The following is a 21065-nucleotide window of genomic DNA, read 5'->3' as shown; positions in this document are numbered from 1 at the left end:
CAGCAACCTTAACCACCATCCACCCAACCATCCATCCAAGCAACCACCCAAGCCATGGTAGAATTGCAGAGATCAATTCTTTTTGTGTTCCTGCAAAAAGAGAAAATGAAAAAGTAGCAGAAAATCTCTGTAGTAATGACTTCTAGTCCAATCAGAAGCAAAAGAAGGGGTGGGGAGAAAGGGAAAATTTAAAAGTCTAAGTTCAAATTGTAAAATAAATTTGTAATTCATATCAGTTTTACAAAATTCACAGGAAAATACAAAGTCAAAACCAGTTATTTTCTTGAGGATCTATATTCTTAAATACCTGGTTTCAACATAATCTCTTTTTAAAGAAGTACTGGGATGGGGAATGAACTGTGAGGAACTGAAAAAGGTCTCTGCCTACCCAAAAAAAAATCATTATACAATGACAAGAGACAATCCAGTCTATAATCAAAGACAGAATCCTGACATGTTCAAAGAGAAAATTATTGTAACAACAGTGACTTTGAAGATGAGAAGGGTTTTTTTGATTGAAACAATGGCCATCAAGATTTTTACTGTAGCAGCCAATGCTTAAATGCATCACTCAGCAAGCTGAGTGCCTGCAGATACACTGAGCACCAACAGCAAAAAAAAAACTTGTAAAAATCAAATAGTGACACCTAAGAAAGTCCTGCCTGAAGTGGAACCAGGCAACACTCTCTGAGTGTGAACCACTCACACCAGGGAGCAAACACTCCTACTGATGGGCATGCTTGTCCCAGGCAGGGAAGTTTTACAGAAGAGCCAGTGCCCCATTAAAACAAAACTTGCAAGTTACAAGGCACTACACTAAAATATTTAAATTTTCAACATTTGCTTCCAGGGAGTTGCATATTTGGCTGTAAAAGTCGTGATCTGCACTCTTTGCTGAACTCGTGTGATTCACAGAATATGAATCACAAAAGGCAAGTTGGGTGACTAAAAAAAACAGCTGTTCTGTAATGCACCTAAGGAGCAGTATTGGATTTGCTGCTGTTTGATTAGGAGGCTATCGGAAGATGACTATAAATACCCCTTTCAAAAACAGAATCTGCATTCAGCTCAGTGTTAGCTGGGTGCTAGTCACTCAGACTGCCTCACACCTCTTCTGTATTTCACCTTTTAGGGGAAAGCCCAAGCACAGTCTTCCTGAAGGGTAATTTTTCACAAAAAATGATTCAAAAGCTGTGCAGCATCACTACCACCAAAATTTGTATTTTTAACATGGAAACTTCGAGTTGTATCAATCCTGTCCGTGGTTCCATCACTATGAACATTGTTATATGTGGGAACCATTTTATTAAAACTATGATAACACCAAACAATTTATTTAATAAAAGCATTTTCTCCACTGTAACTCAGCAGTGAAAAGCTGTTTAAAGCAGAGTCTATCAGCCCTACTTCTACCACACATTTCTGTTCTTACCATTACACTGAAAACCTTCCACCAAAAATGAAACCATTAAAAAGCATGAATATATGTTTTGGTTTTCTCTTAGCTTGAACTGGCAAATCTTCCTGGGGGCATCTCCACTTCAGTTTCACAGCTACCACAGAGGATTCCCCCTTCTTTCTTTCATTGGACATTTATGTACCTCCTACAGAAACTGAACATATTGAAACTGATGTTTTCGTGGTTTTGCTGATGTTCTTCCAGGCCATGCCACACTTGGGCTCACCACCTGTGCCCCAGGTGTGCAACAGTGAACCAACACAGGCCAAGGCCACAGCGGGCTTAGCCCTTCTCCCTTTTGGGGTGTTTCTGGCAGAAGTGCCCTGGTAAGTGCCACGTTCATGTCCCCACGGCGTGGTGGCCGTGGGGGAGCAGTGAAAGCACAGCTGGATGCACAGCACACACCAGCACAGTGACAACCCAAATCCAGCTGTGGCAGCAGGGTAAGGAGCACACCCTGTGAGGGGACACAGTCAGACTGGGACACCCACCTTGGAACCCAACATCTGTTTTCCACAGAGTGCCCAGACAGCCCATGGAACTCAAACCCATATTTTAAAACAGGGAGCACTGCAGATAAAGACAGATCAATTTTGCCCTACATTTTTAAATGAAACTCTCCTGTTTTGGAAAGAATTTCATTAAGGTGAAAATATAATACAGAACTACCCATTTAGGAAGAATGTGCTATTAATTCTTAGCAGTGTATGTGGAAGGGAAAATTGCATTTTTATCTAAATGGTTTTTTCAGCATAACCCATTTCCAGTATTCTTTTACAGCCCAGTAGTGGGAACTTTTCACATTTTTATTTGAGCCAGACCTCTGTGGAAGGCAGCCTTCAGTAACATGTCAAATACAACCCTTTAAACTGTATTCCAAGAGAAGCTCCACAAACTGGAGACAGGCCAGAAGAACACACCTTAAAGGATGGTTGGAAAATAAAAGGAAAAAAAGCCTCTCAAGGATGTAAGCCAGATTTTTAAGGGGGAGAGGAAAAAGGATGTGGTTTAGGGGTTTTTTTTCCCTAAGAGCCAAGAAGAGTTCCAGTCTTCCCTCTCTTCTTCTTCACTTGAAGCAGAAACACCTCCTCTTTGGTGCAGTTCCCAGTTCCAAATGCACACAAAGAGCAGAAGGGGGCCATGTTATCACTCTGAAAAAATGGACATTCTGAGCTATAACATGCACTAGTATGTACAACCAAAACAAGTGTATGCTATGAAAGACTCATTTTATCAGCATAAACAAATGCTCATTTCTCACTGCAGTTTCATACCATTTGAAACTGAATATAATCCAAACAATAATTCCAAACAACTGATGCTGGGATCCAAGTTTGCCTGACATACTGCCATCACACAGCAAGAACAACACCAAGTAAAAGCAAAAGCAGATTCAAAACTGACTGCTTCAAGTTTTGCTCCGTTTGCCTAATCTAGTACAGAAAAGCAAACATAAAATTCACGTCTTTAAAATTCTTCATTTCATCATCAAGGATCTCATATTCAAGAGAACCCAAACCACAACAGCACAGTGGCCCTGTGTTTAACAAACAAAGCCACTGACTTTTCAAGCACCGCAGCAGGGCTCACTGAAGAAGCTGAAGCTCCGTGTTTTCTAAGCATTGTTCATTTGACATTCTTCACCTCTTTTATTTTTTTTCCCTGCATTGGCTTTTATTAGCTTACTTCAGAAAATTAGTATAACAAAAATTTTATCTTTCAAAACAGACATTTAAAAGTGCAGCAGTTATGGAAATACAATTGGACAATGAACAGTTTTTATTCCCTCTACTTCGCCACACTCCGCACGGCAAAGCAGTAATTACAGGAATCTACTTCTGGTTTAAGCTCTACAGTAAGCTCTTTCCAAATTTAAGGCCAGCAACCAACCCTTCATTATGCTTAATAGGTAGACATAAAACGTAATTGTATCACAATCTCCCAACGCACGTTCCCAGCTCTGAGGCTCACACGTGTCTGGCTCAAAAAAGAGATATTTTATCTGTTCTTTTTTCCTTAAGAGAAACACTGCAGCACCATTGACATCAGCCACTCGAGGAAAACTACACTAAACACTAGAGGATCTGGAAAATTATTGGAGTAAGACTTCAGTGTGCTGTTAAAAGCTCACATTTCCAAAGTGGTGTTTGTTGGTACCAACAGGTCCAGCAGGAGCCCTGGCAGAGTCAGGACCGTGGTCACCCCCGGGGCCCGGAGCACCGGGAGCAGCAAATACTCTTCTGCCTTTCCCATTCACACCTCAGCTGAAATAAGTAACATCAGGACACAGAACATGAACTGATTTATCTACAGGACACACCACTTTGTCATGTAACATACAACACAGCTTTGATGCACAGAATTTAAAAGCAAAGCTCACCCAAAATCACCAGGGCTGCCACTGAGCTTTTGCCTGTTCTCCTGAACATTTTCCAGGCATCACCCTCACACCCACCCTGCCAACAGCACAAAGAACTGGCAAATGATGGGACGAAACTTCAGTAATAACCCAGAATGAAGGAATGTTTTGCTATTCTCCCTTTTTTGTGATCTGCCTCTTTCAAAGCAGTTCATATGAGATTTGAATTGTACTTCGTATAGCCCTTGTTTTTCCTCTGCCTCCAGAACTATGGCAAGGTAGGGAGAGCACAGGGAGCTGGGCTGCATGTGGTTTCTTCCAGCACAAAAAGAAAAGTATGTGCCTATATTTAGAGGTAGAGAAGGGAGCTATAGCATCCAGGAAAAAAAAGAAATAAATCTTACTGATTTTATCTTCAAAAAAGCATTTGTGTTTTTGGTTTGTTTAAATCAAAAATGTGCTGCAAGCGTTTGACCCTATATCCAGCAACAATAAAATCTGTTCTATCATAAAATACCAGCTGCTTTGCACTTTGAATAACAATACTATTTTTAAAGGGTTTCAGAATTATTGTCTCATAGATTGTGGTAGTTTTTATTACAATTACTGGGGAACTCCTTTTTTTCTTTTGTAGAATACAATCAATAGGCCCATTTATTATCTTCTTGCTTTTAAAACTGTATTTGGTCTGAAATCTTGGGTTACTTTTCAGACTATGCAAAAAAAAACATTTTTCAGCTTAATATTTGGCATTAATAAAAATTAAAGCAATTGAGTCAGATCAAAAATATCAGTATTATTAGATGCAAGCAGTTACTGGGCTGCCTGGCAGGTCTAAGAGTCTTTTTTTTTTTAATTATCAGCCCAGTACCACTCCAGGAATAAGTCACACCAGGTGGTTGTGATCTACTGGGCAGCTCAGACCTGGAGTCTGTGTCCTCCACTCCCATCACCCAGGGGAGCAGGGAGGAGAAGCCCTCCTTTGGTGATGCTTCCAACCCCAGGCATCTGGAAGAAGTGAAAACCTTGCAACAAACTACTTCTGCAAGATTTAGGTCTCTTTTCCTGTTGCTAAGACTGACAAACCTATTTAGAAATTCACTCACACACAGATCAGAAGTGCCATAACTGGGGTTTGGGTTTATCTTTTCCACGGGAGGAGAAATGCTGCCCCGGAGAGGGCAGTACAGCCGCGCCATCCTCACCAAAGAAGGAATCCACGCAGAAATGAGATCACCAGGTGGGACGAGATGCTCTCAGCCCATCATCCCCTGCTCACACATGCTTCCCAACCCAGCAGCATTCAGCACCGGCGTGCCAGCCTTTGCTGGGCACCCAAGTGCCCTCCAGTTCCACTGTGCACCTCACCAGCATCCTCTGCCCAAGCCCTGGTGGCACCGCCCTGTGAACCGGCAGCTGCCCAGCCCAACAACACCTCTTTTATCTCACTTGGACAGTAAATCTTGAGCAGTGGGAACATCTCCCAGGTTTCTAAAGCACTGTGGCAATTTACAGTGCAACAAATATGATCTTAAATAAAAATAATCCTAAAGTGGGACCTGAATATGGACTCCGTTGCGCCCTAAATCACACGTAGACCCCAATGCCGGTAAGTACGACGGCGATGCCTGGACTGCCTGAGCCATCCAGCCAGGAGCAGGAACGCTGTGCAGGCATTCCCTCCCTGCCCGAGCCATCCAGCCAGGAGCAGGAACGCTGTGCAGGCATTCCCTCCCTGCCCGAGCCATCCAGCCAGGAGCAGGAACGCTGTGCAGGCATTCCCTCCCTGCCCGAGCCATCCAGCCAGGAGCAGGAACGCCGTGCAGGCATTCCCTCCCTGCCTGAGCCATCCAGCCAGGAGCAGGAAGGCTGTGCAGGCATTCCCTCCCTGCCTGAGCCACCCATCCTGGAGCAGGAACGCCGTGCAGGCATTCCCTCCCTGCCTGAGCCATCCAGCCAGGAGCAGGAATGCCAGTGCAGACGTTCCCTCCCTGCCCGTTGCAGCCTCACCTCCAGCAGTGCAGGGGAGGGAAGGCTCAGCCCCATTCCCCAGGGAGCAGCAGTGCTTGCAGTGATGCTCAGCTGTGCTTCAGACCCACAGCATCCTCTGCCTCTTCTGACTGCTCTCACCTAAGACCAAAAGGCTTTTAAATGCCATTATGGAGGAATATTATACCTACCCACCTCTCCCTCCAAAAAAAAAAAAAAATAGTGGAAGATTTTTCTAGGAAAGAGATCCTAAAATTCTGACCAGATAATAACCCCAGCCCAACCTCCATTTCCTATGTTAATAGATCAATTTACATCTTTCTAGCAAAATGGTTTCAGGCTACATTATAAAAAATAAAAAAGTCATGCCTTTCTTCTGAAACTGCATTTTGGGAGAGGATTAAGGAGGAAGGAAGGATATGACTCTTTCCAGGGCTTTGTAATGTATTTGCTTCGCACAGCAAATTAATATTTTCAATTTTAACTCAGGAGTACATTCTTAATTAGGGTATGAAATGTTTTAAAATTTTCTTCACTTTACAAATGGCTGCTTTTTCAATTAACTGTGCTTCCCCAGCCTCAGGATGATCTTTCTATTAGCAACAGAATGCTTTCGAGTATTTTGTGAATACTAATTCACAAAATTAATTAAATGCAGACTTAACTCTGAAAACCTATATTTTACCACCAAAAAACCCTGCTGTCTTCCAACTACTGACCAATCACAGGCTTTGCTGGGATCAAGGGGATCAAGTCCTAAAGGCCCAGCAGTCAGAACTGAAGGTAGGAGAGTTAAAAGAAAAAAAAACAAGTTTTTCATTTTGTATTTTAAATGCTCCAAACACAGAGGGGGATAAAAAAAAGATAAATAACCCAAAGTTCACACAAAGTGGCCGCAGGAGCAGGACTGTGGCACGTCTCTCCCACTGCTCACAGAGCTAGCAGAGCCCTTCGAGCTCCCACACGTGTTGTCCGTGTTTAAACTCAAATAAACAGTATTTATTTCAATGTAAAAAAATCTATCAAAGCAGCACTTAAACATAACCAGATTCCTGCTTACCAAACCAAAAAAAGCTTTTTTTTGACAAATGTTAAAAGCTAATAAAAAATGTAGACCGCCCAGCGTCACGCTCGGTGGCGTTACGTTAAAACACTGAACAGACACAAACAGATTTGCTGGAATTGAAAACAAACAGACACAAAGTGCCCTGCTGCAGGGTCTGGGCAGCACCTCAGCCTCGGAGAGGCTCGGCTCCTGCTGGGGAGCTGCCCCTGACGGATGCGCACGTGCGTCCCAGGGAGCGGCACCGTCAGCAGTGCCAGAGCAGCTCCTGCCCAAACGGGCAAGGCAAAACTTGGGAAAACGTTACTTCCAAATGGATCAGACCCAATCCTACAGAGAGGGATGTGCCCTACATGTGAGTCAGGCATCTCGAAAGGGCACAAGCACAAAGCAAAAATAATCCTATGACATTGGCCGCGCTGCTACAAAAAATAACCCAAGTACAGGGAAGAAACACAGAACAGTGGTGACCATGTTATGGATAAAAAGTGCAACACTAAGAAAGGCACATTTCTAGACCATCAAGTCCTAAAACTTATGACATCAACTAAGGAAAATGCATTCACCCCATCCAGATGCTTTTGTCATTTGCCAGGAGATGAGCGGAACATGAAGCCTTAGAGGAGAGGGCACTGGCGGGGAGAGAAGAAGGGGTGCTGAAGAGGGGAACAGTAAAGCAGTATCATCTAAGATGTTCTCTTTGAAGTATTAAGAAAGCCAGCTTGTAAAAATTAATGGATTAGACCTCCAGCTGTTCAATTCTCAGCTTTAAATTTAGAAGGCGTTTGACTTTGGAACATTGGCACATAATCCATAAAATATATTTAAATTTGTAAAAAAACCCCAAAATCCTTTGTATTAAAAGGCCACTAATAACTCAGAATATTTTAACTGCACCAACACAAAGCATCTGGCAAAAGAAAAGCAGCAAACTACAAAGAATCACAGTATTTTTATATAAGCCAGTCATCTAATCACTGTGTGTAAACTAGGTCTATCTACAGAACAGCAAAAATTCGGAATCACATTTTAAAAACTGAGAAATCTACCAAGACCAGGAAGGTGAGGCCATACCTTGAATTTCCTGAGTGATTCCACAGCCTCACCTATTTCATTTCCATAAGGTTCCCCACGTCCCTTACCCAAGATCTGGTGGACAACCAGCCATGTTCTGAACAGCCCTCACTAACAGAGGCTCTCATTTAAAAACGCCTCTCAAAAAACAAAACTATTTCTTATTTAAAAATAAAACAACACACCAATCTTAAACGTGCCCTGCAAACCTTAATCATGTGTTTACAGGTGCAAAACATCGTTCTTTTCAAGGGTGTCGATTTTTCAATGGGAAAGCTGGACCAGCTGGGCAGGGAGGCGGGTGCCGGCCGGAGCCGTGGCGCGATGGCGAGGTGGCCACCGCCTGCATCCAACACGCTCCAGTCCAAAACATGCACAAGGACAACCTATTCTGTACTAGAGATAAAACAGGGGATGATCCTCTGCCTCCAGTTTGACAGGTCTCTTTCAATACTCTCGATGTGCTTCAGAAATTATGTCATGAAACGGCTTCTGGTATTTCGGTAAATTTAGCGTTAACAAAGCACACACGTTAGGCCACCTGAAGATTCATTTTAGAACTGGTTTGCACTTTCTTAGGAGACTCTCCTCACACTCAGATTTAACAGAAATACATGAGAAACCACTGACTGAAAATGTACAGTAATTTGTCTAGTACTAAAATTTTATATGGTCACATAAAGGCATTTTACTGTACCAAAACCCTTCCCTGGTATAGAATACTACCGAGGCTAGGAGTCAGCTGGTTCAAATAAAAGCAGCCTATTAGTTTCAGGTTAGACTTTTGTTTGATGCCTTATTCTTTGTTCTACACAAGTAATAACAAATTGTATCTATAGACATTGCAAATTAATAATGCTTTTTATCAAAATATTATTTGCAGTTCTATGGTTGAGCATTCCACTAGGTGATTAGTAAAAAAACCCAGGTATTGTACCTTAAAAAGTAAGAGGAGACATGGTGTAATACATCACAGATCGAAATAAATCTATGCTGTCATCCAGGCTCATATATAAATACTAAGTCTAATTCATTTCCTTTTACATCATACATAAAGATTTGAAGCACATTCACACACCAATTTCAAGAAACATCTTCCTCGAAGTCTCTCTCACGCAGATCCTCACACCAAGTGTGTGCTAAACAACCCCATTAAAACTCGCCTTGCAACTGAGTGGGCATCAGAAAATAACAGACTTTGGGGCAAGGAAGCACCAGGATGCAAACCAGATAGGTAATCTGCATTAATTCAAACACAGCTAGATTGTCCACTGAAATGAGAACAGGTAAATCTAGAGACCAAAAATTAATAGCCAGACAGACAGTGGATGCAAAGGCAAACACTGGCCACAGTTGTTACTGAAATGCCAATAAATTTACACATTTCCTGCACTAAATATTTTAGTATATCACAGCAAGAGGAAATACTACTGAAAATTCTGTCCCTTGCTTTTTCTAATATATGCCATAAGGGTCGACAAGCACCCTGCTACAAAATGTTTATAAAACAAAGGAAAATATTTCTAAACAGAACCATTTTCTAGTAAAAAGTATTAAAAATCATAGTCAGTCAAGGTAAACAATGGAGAATTTCTATCATTCACATGAGGCCAAACAAGGGCAACCCTCCCAATTAATTTTTTTTTTAATAGGTTAGAAAAGTTTAAAGTGTCATATTAAATCCAAACCTAATGCACACCAAACTCTCTCCCAGGATAACCAGCGGGAGCGTTCTTCCCTCATCACTCTGACTGCCAATCCAGATGATTTAATAAAGATATAGATTTGATATATGCGGGGTTTATTGTGTAACTTCAAGACAAAGGCAATAGTATCTTTTTCCACTAAATTGTTAACATTGTGTAAGTTTCAGCAGCCCAGTGAGACAAAGCAGCACCGGGAATCAGGGAATCACAGCCCCCTCGCTGGAAAAGGCGCTGAGCTTTGCTGCTGAACTCGCTTCCACAGCTCTCACTACAACACAGCCGCTCACAGCACATCGCTTGCAGCGAGGCTTCAGCGCCTGAAAAACCTCACCAGAGGTCTGACAAAACTCAGTCCCAGTAAACAAACACAGTCCCTTGGTAAAGCCTCTAAAAGAACTAAGCAGTATTTAAAATAAAGCAAGCAAGCAGAATGCACTGGAAAGGGAAAGAAAACAAAGGCTCCCGGCCGCATCTGGACCAAATTTGACCTTTGTTAATGTATTTCTAGTAATTCACAGATGTTACACACTGCTCCAGCAAGAGGCTTGGCCTGTGGGCTCATTCAAGTGACAGGTTCGGTGTAACAATGAAATATTAACAAAAACTCACACATGAAGGCTAACGGCGCCGCGTGCCACGTGCCCGTCAGCCCGGACTGACGAGCCCAACAGCCACGGAGCAGAAAAATACACTCCCATCCTTTCCAACCAACACCTGCACAGTTCTAGGTACATACTGATGTCTTCACCTGACATCTGCAGTATGGGACTTTCAAAATTTCAATTAAAAACTAAAAACCAAAACCCCACCATAACCCAATTAGTGGGTTTCTAAGGAATACAAATACTGAAGGGGAAATTGCTCTGGTTAGGTCAAACCAGGAAAAGCAAAACCCCGTTAAACTGGCACTGGATTTTTAAGTGAATTTGAACTGGTTATTCTTTGTCAGCTAGAGCTGTGGTGTTGGAAGTCAAGACAACCCCTCCAGACTAAGTGTTATCTCTCAGTCCCAGTTCAAGCTGCTAGGCAGAGGAGAACACGAAATTCTAGAAAGCATTTTCAGGGAGAAAAAACCCCAAAACCTACCAGCTACCTCACATAAAACATGTTGGTACAAGAAATGATGCATCAGAGAAAAGTCCTTACAGAAAACACATTTCAGGGCAGAGCCATGTCCAGGCAGCATTACTAATACTACATTCCGAAATGGAAAGCGAACGCACGCACAGGGCTCGCGGCAGGCCAGCGCCGGAGGTGTCACACCTCACAGCACCGGTGTCTGCTCCCAGCAACCTCCAGACCCACAGCTCACAACTGCCAGAGATCAGCAAATCATTTTAATGCCATTATGGGAAAAAAGGTGAGCTTTTTTTTTTTACTGAGGAATCTCAGTAGCCATTTAAACAACTTAAGTTGTTTCCCCCATAACCTGCGCAGTAACAGAGTATTTGAGAAGTTCCTGATCCTGCTGTATTTTGGGGAGCCTGCTCTTTCCTTCATGGCCAGCACTGAATTCAGACCCTCTGGTCCTGGAGAGTGGCAGGCAGTGGACAAAGTGCCCAGCACTGCACCGAGGGGAAGCTGCCCCCCAACACCCACCGCCCCTTCCTCCACCTCCCCGGCACCTGAGGAGCCGCCGGTGCCAATCGCAGCAGTGCCACAGTGGGAATAAATCCTTGATTGCTCTCACGTCAAGTGTAAATCAGAAGCCCCAAACAAGTCTCCACTGGGGAGGACCTCGGGTGTAATGCTGCTCTCCCTAACACTGCCCAGCCCCAAAACGGTGCCCACCTTCCAGCACGGAACGCCGAGGAACTGCCTGAATTCGGAGGAGCGCTGTCTGGAGCCTGCGCACCCACCCGGACACTGGGCTTCTGCTGGAGCAAACAGCACAGTGCAAATCCCAGCCGACTGAGAAGGTTTCAAATCTCAGCCCACGTCTAAAGGAAGCCTTTTCTTAAACACAGTTTCACACACTCAGGGGTATGGCAATGTTAAGTTTAATTATTTCTACTGGCAGAGGTGAACAGCCTGTTTTGTCTCACCCATTGTATCTTTATCATCTCTAACAACAGTTAAAGTAAATTCTCTGTGAGTCTGTATAAATTTCCTCATCCGAGGAACCAGCCCATTCAAATCCCTCAAGTGACTAAAGCATGAACCAACCCGAGCGCCTCTGCATTGTTGTGGAACTGGTTTGCTATTTTATGTTAAGCCTCTGAAATACTAAAACATATCCTTATATAGGAACACTGATTAAATGGTTTTCCTTCCAAGTGATGAACTGTTTTAACACCAACATTGTGGTTATCGCGACCAAAAAGCAATTACTTCTTTCACTAGCTGTTACTAAGAATAGCTGTGATCAAAGTGACTGGAGGAGTGCTGTTAAAAGACGCTGCAGAAGCATCGCTCCGTATGACACACACACACACAAAATATAGATCATTTTAAACCAAATTACACTTTTAATAAATGTGCTGTTCGGAATTAAATTGCTGCTCAGGATTTCTTTTAAATCACAGCTTGGGATTTCTTTTTTCATCCAGGAAGTCAAGACCTATAGAAGTTGTTCTTTCAAAATCTATTTCTAAACACGGCACGGTATGAGATCTGTGATCTGTGTGTGTGTGAAAGTGCACACGTAACGGGGTGCGTGTGGTGTGAGAGAACGTATGTATGTGCTTGAGCCTGCCAAGGCAGAAGTAACAGGAACTGTGATTTGTGCTAACTAGCTATTGATCCAGTCAGATCTAGATGTTGTGTACAAGAAACAATAAAAGAGAAGGGGCCAGGAAGGATGCTGTGTGCAACTCCATTTAAAAATGGAAAAGAAGGGCCCCAAACAAACCAATTTATGTCCTTGCCTGGGTGAAGCATGGAGAATGCTGATGGGCTTCCTCGGGTCTGCCGTGCATGCTAAACACTCTGCTCGAAATGAGAGTCTCCTGCGCTGGGCATTAAACATGAACAAAGAGACAAACCGTGGGGGCTAAGATTCACGCTTCAGAAAGCCAAAGCGGCAAAGCCAACCAGAACCAGGTTAGGAAACAGCCCAGTTTCCTAACCGGCTCCCTTCTCATTTCACCAACTTTCTTAGCAGAATTACTAAATGTGGAGGGCTGTAACAAGTCAGTCTCCACTACCAGAGATAAAGAAAACAATTTCAAACTACACTGCAATACCAAAATATCATCTTTCCTGGGGACAAATAATGAGTTTATATTGTGTAAACTGCACACATGTATTTCTAGCACACCAAAACCCATCCGCTTGCCCTCAGATAGCAGGTACAGCATGTGCACCCATTGTAACAATTACACATACAGCTAGGCAGGTTGCAAAATAGGGATTTGATAAGATAAAATAGAAACCAATTGAATCTATAATCATCCTTATCTTAAACAGCTTTTATAATAGAGGGCTTTCCAATAAAATATTTTTTTCTAAGCCTGGGGAATTATGATGTCCTCTGGACACAAGGAAGGATCAAAAATGACAACTAATGTCAAAATTAAACATCTGTCAACTAAGCAAGTTTTACACTCACAGACTCAGAGCCTTATTTTAAACTGCTTTTCAGTTAAATAAAAAATAATTTGTTACAAGCCGTTCAGTTCAGTATCACACTGCTGTGGGCTCCAAATGCAAGCAGGGGGCACCTGGACCTGAAGGGGCAGAACTACCACCAGATTCATGTTTTTGTGGTTAGGGAAAACCCCAGTCATAGTTTTGGGAAAGTGGCTGGAAGGTTCACCTGACACCAGGCTCTGTGGGAGCCCCCTCCTCAGTACCCCATGCCTGGGGGGACCCTGCAGGAGCCCCCTCCTCAGAACCTCAGGCTGCAGTTCCCTTCTGCAGCATCCCAGGCCCAGGAGAGGCTCACTGGGAGCCCCTCTGCTCAGCACCCCCGCCTGCCCGTTCTCTAGGAGGCATGATGGGGACAGGGCTGGCAGCAGAGATGCCACAGGGCACTTGTCACCTGGGCCAGTCAGGCAGCAGACACTTTGTCCCTGACACTGTCCCCACCCCATTAGATCCACCCAGCATCCCAGCATCCCGCAGCCCCAGCCCAGACTGGGAAGGTGCCTGGCACCCACCAAGGGTGGAGCCAGTGTGTGCCCAGAGTACCAGAACTGCAGCTTCACCGTGTCCCCTTCTCTGAGCAGCCCACAACCACCCCTACCCCTGTGCCAGCACCCCTGTGGGACAACTGATACCTTCTTTGCTGGGGTTCGGGGGCTTGGGCTTCTCCCAGGGTGCCATGGGCTTGTCCTCCTCCTGCCCCTCCATCAGGGCCTTCTCTCCAGGCAGGTACCAGGTGGAGTTGTGCTCTGCCATCAGGGAGTCCAGGTCGATGGTGCTCATGGTGCCCTTGACACCCTCCGAGCAGCAGCTGCCCAGGTCACTGTCCCCATTCTGCCCCGCACACTCCCCCTTCTTGCTCTTCAACCCCAAGGGCTGGTCTTCCGAGATGCTGAACTGCTGCCGCTGGAGCTGGATCTGTGCCTGCAGGATCTCCAGGGGGTGGATCTCATCCTGGGCCGAGGTGCTTGTGGGGGTCCGCACCTGCTCCATGCTTGGCGTGCCAGGGTGAGCGCCCGCCGTGGTGCTGAGCCCATAGCTGTCGGGGGTCGAGGTAGATGTACTGAGAAGGCCAAGGGCCAGGGGCTTCTGTCCGTTGAGAAGTGCGTGCTCCCCACGGGGCAGCTTGGGCGAACCACCCAGCAGCGGGCTACGGGTGGGCTTGGAGGTGGCATTGTCGGAGCTGGAGGACACCTCGTCCTCGTTGCCATAGCTGGTGCTGACCTCGTCAGGAAAGTCCACGTGCGGGGAGCTGCCGTCTGACTTGGTCACGCTCTGGATGCCGCTGTCCAGGGAGGACATCAGGTCGGGCTGCTCCGCCAGCAACAGTTCACTGCCCTTGCCCCAGGATGGGGAGGTCAGGGGCTTGTCGTGAGGGGTGCCTCCACCGCGCTCAGCGCCCGCAGCCCCCGGCGGGGCCCCCGCCGCCACCGGCACTGCCGGCTGCCCTGGGCTGACACCGGCTCCCCCGCCCTCGGCAGCTGAGAACTTCTCAAAAAACGTGCCGGGACTGACGTGCCCACTGTCCCGTTTCCGGCGACCCCGACCCCGCCCGCCACCCGCCTTGCCCTCGCCACCGGCCACCGGCTCCAGCGCGTAGCCGGGCGAGAGGCTGCTCTCCGCAGGCAGCAGCGGGGCAGTGCCCGCTGCTTTGCCCGTGCCACCCCCACCTACTGGCGGCCCTGCTGGGAAGTAGTCCGGGGCAGCAGGTGGCGGGTCAGGCTCGGCCTGGCTGAGCTTGCGCTTGGCCTCGGCCGGGCTCTTCTTGTTGAAGGTGACGTTGAGGTTGGGAGCGCCCAGGCTCGCGATCATGTTTTGGCAGGCAGTGGAGAGGGCAGCCAGGCAGCTCTGCCCGAAGACATTGTCCTTGCTGGCCGCCTTGCTGAAGGAGCCCAGCGAGAGGGCACCCAGCTTGCTGGCAGCGGGCCGTGGCGGGGGTGGCGGGGGAAACTCGGGCGGGGGTGGTGGGTATGCACCTGGCGAGGCGCTGAGGGCAGGTGCAGCCCCGTGGGCCGCCGGCTGCCGCGCCGCCGCCCCAAAGGGGAAGCCAGGCTGAGCGGCAAAGTCGGCGGGGCCACGGCGCTCAGCGGGGGCACTGGGCAGTGCCACACCGCTGCCTGGTGACTGCAGCTGCGAGAGGCCACCCATTGTGGGTGTGAAGGGCGGGTGGACGCCGGGCGACGGCAGGGCCTGCGCTGGCCCCTCGCCTGCCATCCGCAAGGGCTCCTGCAGCCCCAGCCCACTGGCACCCGGGCGGAAGAGCACGGCAGGGCCGCCTGGCTGCAGGCCCAGCTCGTGGGGGGCTGCCTCGGCTGGCAGCCCGGGCGCTGCCAAGCGCCTCGGCAGCAGCTCCCCAGGCGGCGGCGGCCCTGCGAACCAGGCGCTGTCGGGGGCCAGGTGCGGCGCCGGCGCATCGAAGCTGCGGCCGCCACCAGCCTCCCGCTCGAAGGCTGGCGGGGGCAGGCTGCCGGGTGCGCCCACCTCACCGTGATGCCCCAGCTGCTGCAGACTGGGCGGCCGCAGGCGCTGCTGGCTTCGCGAGGCCATCTGCTTCATCACCAGGGCCGCGTTCTGGCGCTGCGCCAGCGCCGGGTGCTCAGGGCCGCCGTGTGGCAATGGGCCCCCAAAGGCCTCAGGTGCCGGCGGGGTGAACTCGCCCGGCAGGCCAGGGTAGGCCGTCGGGGAAAGGTGACTCTCCATGGCCGGGCCGTGCATGCCACCGCCCCAGGAGGCACAGCGCTCGACGCCAGGAGTGTTGGGGAAGTCAAACCGCGGCCTCTTGGCGACGCTCACGTAGGGGGCATCGAAGTGCTGCAGTCTTTGATTTGGTGGCTGTTGCGGAGGAGGGTGCTGCATATTAAACACGGGGTCGGTGTAGGGATGCATATTCCTGTTCTCCAGTCTGTGAATAGGGTATTCAAACTGTGCATGCTGGTTCTGCATTATGGGCCCATTGTCCTGCAGGTTGGAGTTGGGAGCGTTGGCTTCTGTTTGCTGTTGCCTAGGGATGGCTGGCGGGCAGGAGTTCTGTCTGGCCAGCAAGCCCGGCGGCTGCTGCGGTGCTTGCGGTGGTGGTGGCGGCTGCTGCTGCTGCTGCATCAGCGGGTGCCTGGCGTTGGCCCCCGGCTCCAGACCGGCCGACATCTTCCGCGCCCCCCCGAAGCGCTCGAAGAAGACGCCGTGCTGCTGCGGCGGGTGCGCCTTGGCCACGGCCATGCCCGGCGCCCGGGGCAGGGCGGGCGCCCCCGCGAAGCTACCGCCCGCCGGCACCTGCCGCCCGCCGCCGTAGTGCGGCAGCTGCCCCTCAGGCTCCGACGGGGAGAAGACGGGCAGCTCGAAGTGGCCGGCAGGGCCGTCGCCAGGGTAATTGTATTCCAGCGAGTCCACGCCGCCCTGCGCCGGCAGCCGCCGCGGCTCCAGGCCGTGGGGCTCGGAGGAGCCGGCCGCCGGCAGCCCGTGGAAGGAGGCAGCGCGGTTGGGGGACTGGTCGAGGGGCAGGCAGGGCGCCGGCACGGCGTGGCTGGCGGCGCCGGCGCCGTGGTGCTGGAAATCGGGCAAGGTCCCGGGGCGCTGCTGCCCGAAGCCCTCGCCGCTCTGGCCCTCGGCCATGTGCTCGTAGCCGTCGGCGAACGCCGTCTGCCCGCCCAGCGCACCGCTGTAGCCCAGAAGGCGCCCGCCGTGCACGCAGGAGGCGCCGGGGTCGGGCCCGAAGCCGCCGCCGAAGTGCGGGGGATGCTGGTGCGGGTGGGGGGCGCCGCCGGGGCCGCCGTGCGGCTGCTGTCCGCCGAAGAAGCCGTGCACGGGCGGCTGCATGCCGCCGCCGTGCAGCTCGGCGGGGCCGCGGCCCGGGAAGCCGTAGCCGTCCCCGGCCAGGCTCATGTTCATGCCCAGGAGGGGCGGCTCGCCCAGCGCTCCCAGGGCCGGGTCCGCCGGTGCTGGGCCGCCGCCGGGGAAGGCCGGCGCCTTGAAGTGCGCGCTCATGCTCAGTCCGGGCTGGCCGAAGCCCCGCTCCGCCTGCCCGCCGCTCCGGCCGCTGTTCTGCGGCTCGAACTGCTCCAGCCCGAACATCCTGCGCGGCTCCTCAGCAGGGCATGGCTGCTCCGCGCCGCTCCGCCGTCCCGCTGCCCGCCGCTCCCCGCTGCTCCGCTCCGCGCCACTCGGCCGCCCCCGCTCACATCCTGCCGCGCCGCCGGCACCGGCCGCTCGCCCGCGCTCACCCCGCCGCTCGCCGCTCGCTGCTGCCCGAGAGCCGACGGGGCGGCGCGCCGCCGCTCACAGGCTCCGGCGCCCGGGAGCTGCGCGCCGCATCGCCGGCCGGCCGTGCGCTCCCGCGGCTCGCGGCGCTCCGGCGGCGGCGGGGCCGGGGCGCGGGGCCGGGCGGGCGCTGCGAGGGCTGCGCCGCGCTCCCCGCGCGCTGCCGCGCTCTCACCCAGCGCTGGCGGAGCAGCAACAAGTTTTGCATTTCAGCGATGAATTTCAGCCATCGGGGCTGCGCCAATGAGCGCCGCGGTCCGGGGCGGGGCTGCCGTTAAGGTGGCTCCGCCGCCGGGCCCGTGCCCCGCCCGCACCGCGCCCCGCACCGCCCCCCGTGCCCGGCGGCGCCGCTGCTCCCGCGGCGCACGGAGCGCGGGCGGACGGGGAGGTGCGCGGTGCCGCGGGGTCCTGAAACGGGGCGGGGGGCACTGGAGCTGGCACCGAGTGGCGGGTGTGGGGAGCCACTGCCCGCCGGGGCGAAAGCCGCCCGGCAGCCCCGAGCCCGGGGGAACAGGAGCGGCCCCGCCGGCCCGCCCCGAGCCGGGCACCGCACGGAGCCTCGCGGGGAGCGGGCGCTGCGGCAGCGGGGGGAGTCACAAGCCCGTTCCCCCGGAGGGACAAACACCCAGCAGGCCAGGGGGCCCACAGATCGCCGGCGGGACACGGTGCTTCAGGTGCTCGCGGATGCACATGTCGATAGTTTAAAGAAATAGTAATGAATATTGCTCCCACCGAAAAAAAATGAGATCTATAAATAAGCGGCTGAAGACTGTTTGTATATGGCAGGAGAGTTTTAACGGGATTTTTTTCTGCAGGATCAGGATGCTGCGCTGTGATTAAATATTGATTTTGTGTAATTAGTTTTCATGTGAACTATCCTCCTTGCTGATGGCCTGGAGATTTCAGAACCGGCGAAGAAATGGAATTGGACGTGGAAATTATTACTTAGCGAAGTGACAAGGGGGGAAGAGGGGGGCGCGGGGCTCGAGCTGCGGGGCGGGCGCCGGGGTGGAAAACGCAGCACGCGCGGCGCGACCGCGGCACAAAGGAACCGAGAGGATGTCTCGGTCCTCGCTACGGGAACGGCGGCAACGGAGGGAGGGACTGAGGGAGAGACGAGGCCGCCGGTCCCTGCACAGGGTCAGCGGTCGGGACCGGCGGCTGCGCCGGCCGGGGTCCCGCACCCCGCTCCGCACCCGGCGCGGCTCCGGGTCGGAGGCGGCCCCGCGCCCGGGGCTCCCCCAGCGCCGCCGCCGTCGCGGCCCCTCTGCGCCTGCGTGCGCGCCGTCGGAGCGGCTCTTGCGAACGGGCACAGCGCCCCCTGGCGCCCGCCCGGGCCCCCGCCGGGCGGAGAGGCCCCGCTCCGTGTCCCGGTTCGTGTCCCGCTCCGTGTCCGCTCCGTGTCCCGGCTGGGTGGAGAGGCCCCGCTCCGTGTCCCGGTTCGTGTCCCGCTCCGTGCTCCGCTCCGTATCCTCGCCGGGCAGAGAGGTCCCGCTCCGTGCCCCGGTTCGTGCCCGCGCCCCCGCTTTGCCCCGACGGCGGTGGGAGAGCCCCCGCTCCGTGCCCCGGTTCGTGCCCCCGTTCCGCCCCGGCGGCGGCAGGCGGGCGGACGGGGCGGGCCGGGACCCGCGGGCATTCCGGGCAGGGCCGGGTGCGGGGGGTGTCGGGCGGAGCCCCCGGGAGCGGCTGCCCGGATTCGCCGTGGGGCAGCGCTGCCGCCGCCGCTCCCTTCCCGGCCCGTCCTGCCGCTCTTCTGGGGGCCCTGGGCGGGCAGCCCACCGCCCCCGGGTGCCGCCGCTCCCTGCCGAGCCTCTCCTCGCCGAGGGCACAGAACGGCCCTTAGCCCGACGGCGACACCGGCGCGGGGCTGCAGCCCGGACCGCGAGTCCGTGCGCTGCGCCAGCGGCTCAGCCCCGCTCCCCCGGAGCCACCCCAGCCTCGCTGGACAAGTCAGCCTTGACATTTCATCCCCACCACGGCTTGGCCCAGCTCGCCCAGCGCCGCTCCTTCTGTGGGCTTTGCTGGGAGCCGCATGGTGTCCGTAGCTGGACAGTGGCAAACATGGAAATCATCTCAGCCTGAGTATTCTGACGGTCAAAACAGTGAGCTGCCTGGAACGGCAAGGGGCTCTGCTGGCCCGTGGTGTGCAGGTGGAAGGTGCTCAGCCTGTTTCTAACCTGAGATGTGCTCTGGGGCTGCCAAGCTGCCCCTCAGCTCCTGGTGTCCAGCGCGGAGCTGGGAGCGCTGGTGGCAGCGTGGCCCTGGGCTGGGGCCAGCACTGCCAGGTCACCCATGTCACAAAGGGTCACAGTCCCCAGCAAAGGGGAAGGAAGCCTCTCTCAATCAGACCAAGCAGTGAAAAGTGTATTTTCTAAAACATATTTTTACTTTCATTCTTGGGGTTTTGGTCATCTTGGGGGAAGCAAGGAAAGGCATTATTTAAATAGTTGTAGCTGCTGGGGATTATTTTCTAAATTAACAATAGTAATTGTGCCTGCCAAATCCAAAGTTGAGGGGATTCATTTATTTCAACTCTCCAGACAATAGCACAATTTTGGGTTTCATATTGCAAGCTCTGAAAACCAAATAGTGGGACTGATGTTTAAAAAAATAATTCAAACAACATCAATTCATCAGACTTAAATCCAGCTCTTTCCACTGTGGCAGTTTAACTTGCACTTAGAAAAGTTGCTGCTCAGCAAAAAAAAAAGAAAAAAAATTCCTTTTTAACAAAATGAATGCATCATACATAAAACATCACGGACCATACAATTAGTAAGCAAATGTAAGAGTTCAGCTCAGTTCATAATTATTCAGCAAACCTATTCAGAATGATTTTTTCTCCCTCCAGCAATCTACTGTGTGGGCTCATTACCACTGAAAATCTAACGAAGAAACCACCACAGAAACTGCACAAAATAAGCCCATATGCTCAAGACACTTTGGCTCAGCCAGCCCTTAGCAAGAGCCCCTTAAACCCCGACACGGAGGGAGCCCAAGCTCACTTATCCGCGGTGTTTGCACTCCCAGCTCTGCAAAGGTGTCCTGTCTTCAGTGCAGCTCCAGGTATTTCATTTGTCGCCACTCCCTTGTCCTCCGTGCTGCCACTCGGTGTCACACAGCCGGTGATGGGCTCTGTCCCTGAGCAGAGGCTCCCAACAGCCGCTTCACTAAAGAGCTGATGGGTTTCTCTTGGCTGGGGTTTCCCTTCACAGCAGGGATATTGGTGAAAGGAATTGTAATATTTTCAAGGACAGGTCTCCAAATCTGGCAGCTGACATTTTCAGGGGAGTTTTCAGCATTTCTGCCCACAACAGTTGAGGGAAGCTATTGTATCTCCTGTCTCTCAAACTACAGCGAAGGTGGTGGTGGAAGGGATGCAGGAGGCAAATGTAAAATCATTAGATGAGCTTGGAGTGCAGGGAGCACAGAGCCAGCTCCCGGGGGAAGGCATCACTCCACAGGGGATATGTCTGTCTGTGTGCATCTGCTCCAGCTCCTGAGAACAGAAGGGGTTTTGGGTATGGAAGGGCTCTGTTCTGGGCAGATCCCAAGTCCCAGCTGTGCCCAGAGCAG

At 51.6% G+C, this 21065-nt stretch overlaps 1 protein-coding gene across 1 annotated transcript in view; it reads right to left on the bottom strand.

Annotated features, from left to right (window-relative positions):
* Nucleotides 1-17692, bottom strand: part of MN1 (MN1 proto-oncogene, transcriptional regulator) — a 34970-nt gene extending 17278 nt beyond the window's left edge. Inside the window, exon 1 of the mRNA XM_064392080.1 lies at nucleotides 13871-17692. Within this exon, the coding sequence (XP_064248150.1) occupies nucleotides 13871-17303 (3433 nt within the window). The 5' untranslated portion in view covers nucleotides 17304-17692. The remainder of the gene's footprint in view (nucleotides 1-13870) is intronic.
* Between the last annotated feature and the right edge of the window lie 3373 nt (nucleotides 17693-21065).

The sequence above is a fragment of the Passer domesticus genome, chromosome 17 (genome assembly GCF_036417665.1).
Source record: "Passer domesticus isolate bPasDom1 chromosome 17, bPasDom1.hap1, whole genome shotgun sequence".
NCBI lineage: Eukaryota > Metazoa > Chordata > Aves > Passeriformes > Passeridae > Passer > Passer domesticus.
This window is presented reverse-complemented; position numbering and strand designations above follow the sequence as displayed.